The sequence below is a fragment of the Sander lucioperca genome, chromosome 18 (assembly GCF_008315115.2).
Source record: "Sander lucioperca isolate FBNREF2018 chromosome 18, SLUC_FBN_1.2, whole genome shotgun sequence".
Classification (NCBI taxonomy): Eukaryota; Metazoa; Chordata; class Actinopteri; order Perciformes; family Percidae; genus Sander; species Sander lucioperca.
This window is the reverse complement of record NC_050190.1, coordinates 29,937,338-29,951,154: the sequence shown is the minus strand read 5'-3', so window position 1 is coordinate 29,951,154 and position 13,817 is coordinate 29,937,338. Positions and strand designations below refer to the sequence as shown.

General features: G+C 40.9%; 1 protein-coding gene across 4 annotated transcripts in view; it reads right to left on the bottom strand.

Moving 5' to 3' along the window:
- Nucleotides 1–3,145: 3,145 nt before the first annotated feature.
- The window catches only part of atp10d (ATPase phospholipid transporting 10D), a 53,081-nt gene continuing 42,409 nt past the window's right edge, over nt 3,146–13,817 (bottom strand). For 2 of the 4 annotated variants that reach the window (XM_031321360.1, XM_031321361.2), the window contains 6 exons: nt 12,428–12,553; nt 7,300–7,500; nt 6,507–6,587; nt 5,733–5,837; nt 4,754–4,941; nt 3,146–3,560 (listed from right to left, as the gene is read on the bottom strand). In XM_031321360.1, the coding sequence (XP_031177220.1) occupies nt 3,371–3,560; nt 4,754–4,941; nt 5,733–5,837; nt 6,507–6,587; nt 7,300–7,500; nt 12,428–12,553 (891 nt within the window). In that variant the 3' untranslated portion in view covers nt 3,146–3,370. Of the gene's footprint in view, nt 3,561–4,753; nt 4,942–5,732; nt 5,838–6,506; nt 6,588–7,299; nt 7,501–8,953; nt 9,044–9,255; nt 9,474–12,427; nt 12,554–13,817 lie in introns of those variants that run through there. The other 2 variants (XM_031321364.2, XM_031321363.2) reach the window with 2 other exon arrangements.

The following is a 13,817-nucleotide window of genomic DNA, read 5'->3' as shown; positions in this document are numbered from 1 at the left end:
AGCAGGGGGGGTTGGGGTATAGGGTTTGGCCATGTCCTGGATGTATGCTGGGGCTGATCCGTTCGTGGCCCTGTATGACAGTACTAGTGTCTTGAAGTGGATGCGGGTAGCAATTGGTAGCCAGTGAAGAGGGCGGAGGAGCGGTGTAGTGTGAGAGAACTTGGGGAGGTTGAAGACAAGTCGAGCTGCTGCGTTCTGAATGAGCTGCAGGGGTCGGATGGCACATGCAGGCAGGCCAATCAGGAGGGAGTTGCAGTAGTCTAGACGTGAGATGACTAGAGCCTGAACCAGAACCTGAGCCGCCTTCTCCATTAGAAGGGGACGTATCCTTCTGATGTTATGCAGCATGTATCTGCTCTCCTGTAATGTTAATAATTACACTACACGGGATCTGAACAACTATTTCTTTATTGTAAAGTCTCAAACAGTACAAACAGACATTGGAAGTATGTATCAAACATCCAATAAAAAACTGACTTATTACACAATATAAAAATCCTCATCAGTGCCTGCTGCTGACAGTACTTTAGCTTTAAGGCTTGTAGGTAACATGTGACATGGTTCACTAATATAAAGAGGTGTAGATGTGCATAGAGGCAGAACAGGCACTTCATATTTAGTCTCACATTACCAGACCTTCCTCCACAGCGCTGCGGAGGAGGTTCTGGCTAGTCCACACAACATTCTGGGATGGGAGAAACATTTTCTTTGGTTCATTGGCAATTCTTTAAACCAATCACAATCATCTTGGGCGGCGCTAAGCGCCAGAAGGAGCCACAGTGCCTCTGCAAAATAGCCTCGGGAAGGAACTTGTTTTGGTGGAACGTGTACGTTCAAAAGTTGTTTTAGTCGTGTAACAGAAAACTCAGATTGGACAAATAGTCTTGCTAGCTGTCTGGATTTACCCTGCAACACAAAGAAAGTGTGAGGGACATCCGGCCAAAATGAGGGACATCCGGCGGAATTTCCGGCGGCACTAAAGCAATCCCAGAAAAGAAACGTTGTCGATAAAAGACTACTTCATATTAATCAGGTGTGCTCTGGTTTTCTATGACGAACCCGGAAATCATTGGAAAGATCTTTTTCTCACAAGTTGGTGGAGACCGAAGCAGAGCTACAATGAGACTTCCATTCATCAGGTGGACACAAACAGCACTCCAATGGGATGCTAATGTTCTGTCAGTAGTTGTTTGTATACATGTCAGCCAGTAGGATATCATTTCTGTTTGCCTATCACTAGTGACGGCCAAATGAAGCTCCATGAAGTTCATGAACCATTTTCTGAGCCCACTAGATGGCGCTCTCTGTTCAACAAAGGGCTGAAAGCACTCTGAATTGCCATTACTTGAGCCTCTTGCTTTAAACAAAGAGCGCCATCCAGTGGGCTCAGAAATTAATGAAATAGTTCATGAAGCTTTATCGGCCATCACTACCTATCACCTCTCAACAAACTAACACCTGTTACAGCTTTGATGCTAAATTCTGATTTATTGGCAAGCAGGTTTTTCTCAATTGTTCATGACCCATATAAAAATAATATTAATAACATAATACAACTGTGACACTTGTGCTCATGTGAAAGTAAACTGCGATTTGACCCATTACATGTAGTGAGATCTGTCACCTCCGTGTCAAACAGTGTGGGACGACAATGAACATCAAACAAACTCTGTCATATATAAGAAATCAACGCTTTCTCATGAACAGGTTCGTATCATATCGTATGATAAGTTATGCACAACAATTCGTATGATCGCATAGCTTTATGATTTTGTAATAATGTGATATTGTGAAGTAGGGGCAGGATTTTATAAGCATTATGCTTCCGCCCTTGATACATCTGATTGATTTGTCTATGTTTTTGTGTATTCATTTGTTTTTACAACATGCTGTCGATTCAAAAAAGTAAATATAAATAAATAAAATATGATATCCTACCAAATAGGCGACCATCAGCCTGTCAGGTGATGACCGGTCCCATGACAGTTAAAACGTAACTCTCGCCAAAATGCAACCTAGGGTCTTTTTGTGAATGTACCTGAGTCAAACTTTAGTTTAAAAGCATAATTAGGGCCCACAATACAATAATTCTTTTATATTTACACAATGTCAGGTGATGGTTAAACATGCTAATACAACATTTGGTGCGGTTTTTAGCTTTATTTTTTGTTTGTTTTATATTTCTTTTCTACCTATCCCTGCTAGGCACCTCCCTTCTGCAACAGTTTTGTTTTAGGCTTATTTTGTCTGTGCTCGTTGGTTTTATGTTATACTGAAGGCTAGTATTCACTTCTTTTTTTTTTTACTTGGTACACACTCTGTATGAATGTATGGTCGGACCTGTAAGGGTGGAGTGAGTGGGAGGGAGGGAGGGAGGGTGGGATGGGCTGGTCTGGTATCTACTTGATATATTGTTGTACAATATCCCCTTTCTCAGCTCTTGGGTTGTTATATAAAAAAAAAAAATTCAATAAAGATATTGTTGAAAAAAAAAAAAAAAAAGCATAATTAGGACGGAAACGCCACTTTTAAGATTGACCGTATTCTCGTTTTTTGGTCAAATGGCCTTTTGAATGGGAGTGCTAGGGGCACTACTATGATCGCATCAAAATCAACATTTTTAAAACACTAAGAAGGCTCGACACAACATGAGACTTTGCTCCAAGTATCACCAGGGGCTCTACACGTGAACTCAGCATTGAGAACATTGTTTGTGTACACAGAGTTTACTAAAAAGAAAGGTTTTGAACGGCTTACTTTAGCAGTTGTTGTTGTTTCTGGGCGCTACCATCTCCGAATGCAACGGAACAGGGAGGAGAGTGACTGGCTCGAGCTCATGTCTTAAAAGTGGCGCTTCCGTCCTAATTATGCTTTTAAACTAAAGTTTGACTCGGGTACATTCACACATGGTTTTATGAACCAGCCATCCACCTCAACCATAAATGTGTGGCATACATCCAAATTACAGTGCATAACTTTTTGTAGTGATATGTACAAATGGTTCATGAGCCTGAGGAAATACAATCTTCCCCCCAGCAGTGTGAATGTAGCCTCGATGGTGATCAACTCAACAGATATGTACTGCTGCATCCAGTCTGGCGGCTCACAATGTTAACTGTATTCCTTCATCACGGATGTCAAAAGATTAATGACATGACGATTTATTCTTGTCAAATGATACATACGGCTCCTTTAAAAAATATTATCGCCTGTACATATTTGACATGATGGTCGTGTTTCACAGCTTCTGTTCTCATAAATGCTTTTTAAGTTATTAAACATACGTAGAACATGTCCACTTTTCTTTAGGATTAGTCTCACCAAAGTTCATTGGCTGTTGACATACAACACAACGAGCTTCAGCAGAACTTCATCCATACAAAGCCTTTGATTGTACCTGGGGGTTGTCCGCACACACTGGCAGCCTGTTGGCTTTGGACTGGCTCAGGTTCCAGCGCTGCATTTTCTTGCAGTAGCTCTCTGAATCCACTTTGTCCATCTGAGCTGATGTCAGAGCAGCAGCGGGGCGTAACGTGTTGCACAGGGCTCGAAACAACAGCCTGCAGAAGGAGAAGACGCAGGACAGCGTGAGTATCCAACATTCTTCCAGGACATGGATCAGTAAATGATGAACTTAGGGAGGGCAGCATCAACACCCAACAGAAAAACAACTTCAGCAGATGATGAACTCAGACAGGTGTGTAGAGCTATGTCCCTTTCCAGGCTTCGAGGAATGAAAGAACTTAGCAAGTTCAAAAGGATTAAAGCCTGACTGAAAGATCACCCAAGCCAATAAAATCAGCTGATTTAAAAGATGTAAAAGCAAAAGCTCAAACTTTAATTAAAGTTATAGACAATACAAAAAATATATTTAATTTGTGTTTCAACTTCTAGTTTAAATTCCACAAGATCTCCCTTTCAATACACATCTATATATATATATATATATATATATATATATATATATATATATATATCTTTTTTTTTTTTACAGTATATATACATTATATAATATTCACAATAAAATTGGCCTTCCTGGGCTGGCTGCCTGCACATACCGAGGCGGTAACATTAGCCAAACAAACTAACTGCTCAAGGCAGCATTATACCAGCAACTCCTGTGTTCTGAGAAGTAAAATTACTGTTTTAGTCAATGGAGTCTGGTGGCTTTGAAGATATAACAGCTTCCCCATCTGAAAGGGCAGTCTGACGGCAAGGTTAAGCGGTAAAATAGTCAAATTACAGTATACACTATAAGGTATACTTTGCTGATTTTAAACCAGCTCTGTGTCATAGCAGTGTGTGCAGACGAACGGCTTTTCTCCGTGGCACCAGCTAACAGTTCCTAAGTCTACCTTTTTTTCCTCAGACGTGGAGTGATACTTATAGTGCAAAAGAATTAGACGTCATAGCCGTGGTATGAGTTTTTTTATATCACGGTTTCGGACCGATCAGATTGCTTGATTTGAGCCACCTGTTTTATAAACCCCAAGACATCAGAGTAAAGAAATGCCAAATATATGTTGGGAGTAATTTCAAGAGCTCAGGTTTTAGAAAAAGAAAGAAGCTGAGCTCAGCTGTATTAAGTGGATATTTCTAAATGTAACAGCCTGGACATATTCAGTCTCGGAGTGCAAACTTCAAAGTAGGCCGCACTAAAACGGGACCCAGCTTGTGTGTGTTTCTTCGTATGCATACGAGTTGTGTGCCCATTTACAGTAGTGTATTTGAGGGTGTGTGTATGTGTGTGTACCTGGGTAACAGAGCCGTCACAGTAGTGAGAGCACATATGATGTAGAAAAGAGGCTGGGACATCTCCAGTGTTTCCACCCCCACGGGGTTGGTGGGGGGGCTGCAGGTCACACAGAACGCACCGAAGAGCAGCACAAAGCCAAAGTAGGAAGCGCCACTGAGCACCAACACCAGCACGTGAATCCACGTCTGCAAAAACGACATGGAGGTTTAGTGACTCCGCAGCACAACTGCAGACACACATTATGGATCGCACACATACATAACATCCAGGACACGGACAATTCATTGTTCCAATGGCAAAGCAATGGAGACATAAACCAGTTTGAATTCCAATAACTGTTACTATAGCTGCGTGTAGCGCTGGAACAATTCCAACTTTTACTGTACAATTAATTGTCTCTTTTTAAATTTGATAGAAAGAGACATTTTTATTGTTAATCGCAAACAAATCGTTAAACAAATTCAAATTTTGAATAAATCCCAGGATACATCTTTTGGTTGTATCGCTGTTATGTGACCCAGATAATATAATAACACAAATACACAGCCTATGAAGTAAACACCTCTTTATTATCATCAAACTGTTTTTCTAACTGTGCTATGGACGTGTATAGGGTCAACAGCCAACAACTAGCATGGCTTTAGCTCAACAGTCCAATAATTACTTATATAATTACAATTTGGCATATCCAAACAAAATCAACAATTACCATCAACAGCCATACACCCTTAGGACTTTAGCTAATGTTAGCAATTAATTCCAGACAAACAAAGAAACTGCAATTACGTAAAAAAAATTGACAATTAGACAATTATGTAATAATTGTTAAAGGCCTATCCGCAACACAACTGCAGACACACATTATAGATTACATACATAACATCCAGGCCACACAATTCATTGTTCAAATGTCAAAGCAATGGAGACATAATCCAGTTTGATTTCCAATAACTGTTAGTATAGCAGTGTGTCTGACCAGAGTGTGACTCTCGATGACTTGGTGCAGCAGGATGATGAGGAGAGCTGAGGCGTTGATCGGAGAGCCAAAAGACAACACACCAACGCTGGATCCTGCCAATGCCTGAGACAAACATCACAACAACACTTAACAGTGGGATCAGGGGTAGAGCTGAAGATCTTTGCCGAACCCAAAGGGTTCGGGCGGGTTCAGTCTTAATTGCTATAATTTTTTAAGGGCTCAGGCTTGGGCTCTGGGTTGCGCGGTAAATGAGCGGTCAGGTGATGCGTTTCTATTAGCGTGAAAATGGATGCTGAGAAGGTGAAACGGAGGCTGGCCTCTGCCTAGGCCTATTTAGAGTGCTGAGATATTACGATGTTACAGAGGACTTATTTCATTTCTTTGTACCAACTTCCAAGTGGCCTATAGCCTTCGTTAGTCATGAATAAATTATGTAAAAAAATGTATAAATGACTCATTCTTGACAAAAGAGCTGTGTGCGTGCTCACATTTGAATAATGTCAGGCTGTAAACGGGTTCGGGCTTTTAAAAAGCTGTCAATCAAAATGTACTTGTTGGGCTCGGGCCGGATTCTGTCGGGCTCGGGCCTTGTATTACTGATTACAGCTCTAATCATGGGACCAGGACTGTATGAGCAGGGTCTATTACCATGTGATCAGCTAGAGGAGCAGACATAGATTTGTAACCATATATGTAAAGTGAAGCAATGGAATAAAAACAGCGATGAAGGACGTACTTGACAAACAAAAGGATGTGACACAGTGTACTTACAAAGTAAGGCACGAAGAAGCAGACGAGGCTTTGGTAAAACGCATCCAGGACTGTGATCCAGAACACGTAGGGGACATAGACCTGCAGAGAAACACCATTCACTTGTTCGTCCTTCTAGGGCTGGGTATCGCTCAAATATGTTCGATACCGGTACCGATACCGTGACTTCAATACCAGTTCCTAAATTATACTTATTTTGATACCAATTTTACAAAATCCATTTTAACAAAAAGAAATTACAACATTACGGCACAAATCTTTTTATTTTTTTTCAGCTCCTACTACGTGAGCCCGAATCGGCCTGGAAAGTTCTAATCAGTGCATCTCTAATATATACACAAAGTCAGGTATTGGAATCGGTAGCGCGAAGCAAAAATTGGTATTGTACCAGATCTTTTTTTTTTTTTTTTTTAAGATTATTTTTTGGGAATTTTTAGGCCTTTATTTGACAGGACAGCTGAAGACACGACATGACATGCAGCAAAGGGCCGCAGGTCAGAGTCGAACCCGGGCCTGCTGCGTCGAGGAGTAAACCTCTATAGATGGGCGCCCGGATAGCTCAGTTGGTAGAGCCAGCGCCCATATAAAGAGGTTTCATCAGACAATCTCTAGTCTTTAGTATTCTGTCATATCATATCATTCTGGGTCTCAGAGTAGAGCGTTGGTGCCCTGTGGTCCCATTTCAATACTTTGCCATTGCTTAGGAACAAACGTTTGACATTAAATACATAAATAAAGCTGGCGCTGTGATTTCAGGTTTTGAGAGGGCGGGTTTGTGTGTGTGTGTAGTCACCTTGGAGCTCTGCACAGCCTGGTAGAGCTCCGGCAGCTCCATCAGAGTGTCTGCAGGCATGTGCTGATCCAGCACGCCGTAGATCAGAGGAGGAACGGAGGTGAAGAGCAGGTTGAAGAGGATGAGCACCCAGGCGTTGGTCATGACGCTCCCAGAGAAACCGCAGAAGAACTGATACCAGAACAGCAGATTCACATACATCTGCAGCACAGACAGACACACACAGACAGCAGTGAGGGTCGGTTCTTTTTCATATTTATTGTACTTTGTAGTGCTTGCAGCACAGCAGCTTGAGATTAATCTGTTTTGTACATGATGTAAAAAAATAAATAAATAAATAAATAAATAAATAAATAAATAAAAGGATGTAAATTAGCATTTACTTCATCTAGAAGAAAATGGAGGCACCTACAATTGGTGTTTGGAACAAGAATATGGTGCAATATGTGTCCATGGAGAGATTAACATATCATTTATATTAAAAAAACAGGAAACCATCTGACCGATTTAGAAAAAAAAGAAGGCATAGGGGAGCTTCCTGTTATGCGCTCCCCGCCCTGCTCTCTTCTTCCTCTCTGTTCAGCTCAGGTGTTCCTAATTCCTGATTGTCGGTGTGGCCCCGCCCCTGTATATAAGGAAGGATGGGAGACAGGGATCGGGTCTCTGAGACTGAATCAGCTCTGATCACTGTTGTCTGGGGCCCGTTTCAGGAAGGAGGTTTAACAAACTCTGAAGGGCCATTCACATTGTACGCGCAAACGGCAGCGCTGCGCTATGAAACCCATTATTGTCAATGGCTTGCGCGCGCAAGAACTGGTCTGCCGCTGCGCTGAGCAAAGCGCAGCGCAAGCGGCATTTTGCGGCTGGCCGCTCTTGCGCTGCAAAAAAAATTGCGTGGGAGAAAATTGCTGCTGGAGTCAATGTGTAAGCTCTAATATAGTGTATTCATTTTTATATTTAATCATAAGTATAATATTACTGGTGAAATGGTATTGAACCTATAATCTATTTCATTTAGGTGCAATCCTGCAGGCGAAAAAGTCCTAGGCCTACTAATCCCATTCTGAGGCTGCAGCACCATCATTAACAGAATTATAATTCATAATCTTTTATTTCAAAGGGTTACACCTGGATGTATTAAGGGTTTACATCATTCACCTGCAATAGTGTGGAACTCGTCACTTGTTTGCATCCAGGGAACACTACAAAACATTTAAAACATGTTTCAGAGCGATCGAGTCGCACTCGTAGGCGCTTTGCTATTCAGTGGCTTTACTAATATGCTCCGCATCACCAGTGTTGTAAAGAAAACTGCCGTTTGCAAAAAAAAACAAACAAAAAAAACAAAAAACGCTGGGATGTAGAGCTAGAGCATGTCCACGATGGGTGACGTTAGTGATATGAGGACGGATAAGGTTATGTACGCTACATAACTGATAGACATATTATTATTACTCATATAGATAGGCTAGTATCTGGAAATGAAAATACATCTATAGTCGGGGCCTCAATATCATCTCCCGACGTATGTCGACGTAACACCCTGCGAAGTAATACAGCTTCTTCATCAACGGGATCATCGACAAAAGGAAAGGCCATGTTTTGAGAAAAAAAAAAAAATGTTTTATAGTCTATTTATTTATACAGGGACAGTGCATATTAATAAACATTTCTGTCAATATGCCAGAGTTAGTCAGAAGGCTATTTTTCATCTGCAGTCCCTAGACAGATGGTAAAAGTCACCCTAAAAGAAAGTAAAATTACATATTTACATAACATAACAATTACATTACATTTAGTAAAAAGCAGTATTAAGCTAAAATGTACAATAGAAACATAGCAGACCTACAATCAGACAAACATCAGACAAAGACATGAACACATGCACACAGTGCATGTGAAGGCAAGAAGCCAGCAGGGGGCAGCGAGAGCAGGTCAAGAAGTTCATGGTAATGTTGACAGCTCTGATTATCAATGAGCCATTTCTATAACTGGATCTTGAATGTACTGTATGTGTTTAGATTTCTGATGGTTATGGGGGTGAGGTTCCACTCAGTAGCTGCTCGAACAGAAAAAGCAGTTTGTCCAAATACACTTTTCCTAAATGGAATGATACACTCTCCCCTCGCTGCACCTCTGGTGCTGCTGTGATCAGCTGCTCGGATGTTGACAAACTGGTGGAGAGGAGGGGATGATAAGCCGTGAATAATTTTAAAGACAAGACATAGATTTGAATATTTGACCATGTTTGCCCAGTTGAGTAATCTGTGTTTTTGTAATATTGGACAATGACGAAAAATGCTTGGCTTCTTGTCCAGGATTTCAACAGTTTGTTTGTGAAATGATTGCAGAGGTTTCAGAGATGTAACACTAGCTTGTGACCAAATGGGTAAACCGTAAGTGATATGTGAGAAGATCACAGAGTGCACGTACATTTTTGCAGCCTGTGTGGACATTTGATGACGAATATATCTAAAGTTACTGAGGTTGAATTTGATTCGATTACAGACCCTTTTTACATGTGATGTAAATGACAACTTAGAATCAATTAAACCCCCCAGATATTTGTATTCTGACACGATCTGCAGCCTTTCCCCTAACACTAAAACATCCGGCTCAGCACTGCAGTTTCTGTGGGACTTGGCGAAGAACATTGCTACTGTTTTTGATGTGTTCAACTTCAGGCAGTCTGCCTAACATGGTTAATAAACCAACACTGTTTTTTGTATTCATGCAGATAACAAACTGCGCTAAAATGCGCCTGATACAGACTAAATGAATGAATGAGGAAATGAAAGAGCGCTGTGTCAGAGGGAGGAGACTGAGAGAAACTCGAGGTTTCTTGAAGAAAAGCTGCTCCCGACCAGGTTAGGTTCACGGGCTCAGTTACCATAGTAACTGACTCTGAGGTTAAGTTACCTCTCTTTCTGAAACAGAAAACCCAGAGTCTCCCTCATCTCAGGGTTAACAAACTCAAACTTTTTTAAAAAGGAGCACCAAACGACAGTCTGCGACATTAAAGAACGGCTTGTTTATTGCTAAGGCCATATGGTCAAAATGAAATGATTTATTAAAAATGTAATAACAATAACTCATAACAATAACTTATTCCACCAGTAAATTCCTGTTAAACGACAAAAACTATTTTACCATAACTCTGAATGCAGCACGAGGATGGCGAGGCGAGTTTCAAGTGAACGCAACATCTGTGTTGTTTTTCCGACAACAGCAGCTGCACACTGTCATAAGTTCCTCTCCAGTGAAATACAGACACACTTTTACACCGTTTAGCTGTTAGCATTTTAACCGTGTTTACACCAGCTGTTAGCTAACAGCAGGCTAACGTTAGCTGCTGCCAAGTGTAGTGTTAACTAGCGTGACATGCGGCGATGTTTAGGTTGCCTCTTTTTCGGAGCATCAGAGAGAAGCGCAGGCATTTCAGTGGCACCGAAATCCGCGTTGCAATTCGGTCCGGTAGATAACGGTCGTTAAGGCACTGGGTCTCGGACCCCCCCCCCAGAAATAAAAACTCTTCGGATCTACACGATTCACGTGGATGACATTTTCCCATTCAAAAAACGGCGATTTTCGCCGAAAAGTGACTAGTTTGCAGGTATGCCTTTGTTCTTTTTGGCCAGACCTCCAGACTCCCATAGTTTTGGTTGAATCAATAATAGTTAAGTTGTGCATAAACTTTAATTTACTTTAACTAATCCTCAGGTTTGATGTTCTTGGATATGTTGACGCTCACATTTAAGTTGTGTTTGTTTGCTGTGGCCGTAACACTTCCACACAGGACACTTAAAGTAAGTGGTGAACCCCATAAAGGGAAAGAACTGAGGTATGTCTTGGAGGGTGATAGCAAAGGTGCAATTTTTATTTAATTTTGTATTTATGCGTATCGTAACTTTGCTAGAGGTGCCATTATTGTATGCATGTGATACTGTCATATACAGTAGTAAGCTTTTTTTGTTTTTCAGCTCTTGTAGCACGGCAGATGTTGGGAGAGAGATTTATTTTGGGCTGGGAGGGGGCTTGTTAAAAGTTGTTATTCATAAAAACATTGTTAAAAATAATAAATTAGCATTTCCTAATAATCCAATTGCAGTTAACATGGTTAAGTTAAGGATGCACATATGTGTATGATGTTATTAGGGGTGTCACGATTCTCCAAATCCACTATTTCAATTTAAACATTTATTTTTTAAGAGGGATGGAGATGCCACAATAAGAGCCACTGGATTGCAGAAGTTTCCCTTGCAACAACAGTTTGAGTTTCTCAGAGTTTACAAGGTGCAATTGAATGCGCCATTAGTTTAACAGGGGCACATAAAGGCACCACGGAGTCCCGTCGGAGCCCACATGCTTTACCTTGTTTTTACCTGTTTTTTTGTTTCCGTAACTTACTCATGCAAAAAATGTTGCCACACCGGTGACTTCAGGGAAGCAGGGGGGTTTTTCAGTTCTATTGTTTCTCCGTCATCTCCGACTCCGGCAGCGAACATGGACAAGCTAACGTCACTGTGTTTTGAGCTGCATGCTACTAGTCGGTAAGCTAAGCTTTTTTTCATTGATCGTGCGTAAGCAGGCGTGCGCGGAGAGAGAAAAAATAATGGGGGAATCGCCGATTCCTGCTTTTTATCACGATAGTACAAATCGAAAGCTCATTTCGATCCATTTTGGTTTTAAAAACAAAATTGTGACACCCTAATTGTTAATGTTTTTTTCTTCTTCTAATCTAATGTTCCACGTATGAGGGGAAGAAACACTGTGCAATAACAGCAGATTCATGTCATGCTGTATGAGTAGGGCCTAATAAAATCTTTGTCGAAAAAATGTCAGACTGCACAATATCAGTTTTAAGGCATGTCGCATTAAAGTGAATAATTAAACTATGAATCCCATTGATTAGACTGTAAGCGTTTTGTCTTGCTTACAGAACAAATATCTGGCAAAACCGGTACAGTCATGAGATAGAGATCATATAAGTAAGAAGTATGGTGGTAGGAACCATACTTGGCTTTGTTTTGCCCATAGTAAGTTGTAAGTAGATAGGGTTGTTTCTATAAGGGTGTTGTGCCACTCTTACTAATGTGAGAGCCAAAACCACCATCTTAACCACTCTTACCACATTCTTGTAGATGAAATAGAGGATCATGTTTGCAAGACGAGAGTAGCACAAGTGGCCGTGGACCAGCAGCAGCTTACGGAGGTGTTTAAACCTGGAGATGGCAAAGTCACTGGACATCACAGCCTGGGGGAGGACACACAGTGACACAAACCTTATACTGACTGCTTCACACACAATAGGGGCTAATACTTACAAAGAAAAAAACAGGTGTCTCCCTCTGTTAGTTCCTACCGACAAGCAAAACTGTGATGATGCTGGCTACTATAAACACATTGATACTAATATGTCTTCTTTCCAACTTTTAGTTGCATCTCACAACAGGCAGTTTTAGAGATCAGAGAAGTGTAGAGAGTTTACATGAACAATAGGCATGAGTCCGTGCTTTGTGACGGTCTACACTGTGGCAACTGAGTAAGCTATGTACTATTTAGTTCGTTAGAAACTTTATTGTCCACGTTGTTGAAAATTGCCTTTGGTTTCACCACAATCAAGACTAGGGTTGGGTATCGTTTGGATTTTTACGATTCCGAACCGGTATTTTTAAAGGTGCCCTGCCACAAGTATTTCATTACTTGTCTGAAGTTCTGCCATGGACTGTAACATTTTTTGTGGAAAAAATGCCTTGGTTACCTTGTTTCAAGCCATTCTAGCGTGGTATATAAAGCCTGCAGGAAGACTCAGCTCGATTTGTGCCAGTTCTCATTAATATTCAACGAGCTAAGCTGCTTGACTCTGATTGGCTAACAGCTAGCCAATGAGAGCCTGGCTATCAGCATCCTTCACCCAGCGCAACTGGGCGAGCTCATGAATATTAATGAGCTCAGGCAACACCACGTCAGACTGACCAGCTTTTGTAATTTGCATGATTTCTCCGCTTATTTCTTTTCAGTGGCTAGAGCTGACAGAGGAGGTAGCAGTTCATTTTCACATTCACAACATAACACAAACACATATGGACATAACATATTTCAAAAAATACAAGTAAAAACGGTTTTGTGTGGCAGGGCACCTTTAAAACGATTCCGATTCCTAAACAGATTCTTGAAAAACTGAAAAATGACCTCAAAGAAAGGCTCTTTTATAGAATTGTTTTTTAAATTGAAAATTATTTAAATTTAACAATATATTAACGTTTTAAAGTACTTAAATATATAATAAGAAAGAGAAAGTGTGATATTTCAGTCGACACATTAAGTGGAACCGAAATGAGGAGCCGAAATTTGCGTTCTAATCCGGTCCGATTCCTACCGGTTGCGTAGGAACCGGTTCCATAGTGGAATCCAACCCTAATCAAGACAAGAGTAAAAACAGTAAAAACATTGGGAGAGCTTACCAAAACTATATGTCATTTTTAAAGACCTGTGTGTTTTGCAGGTGTTGTGTCAGG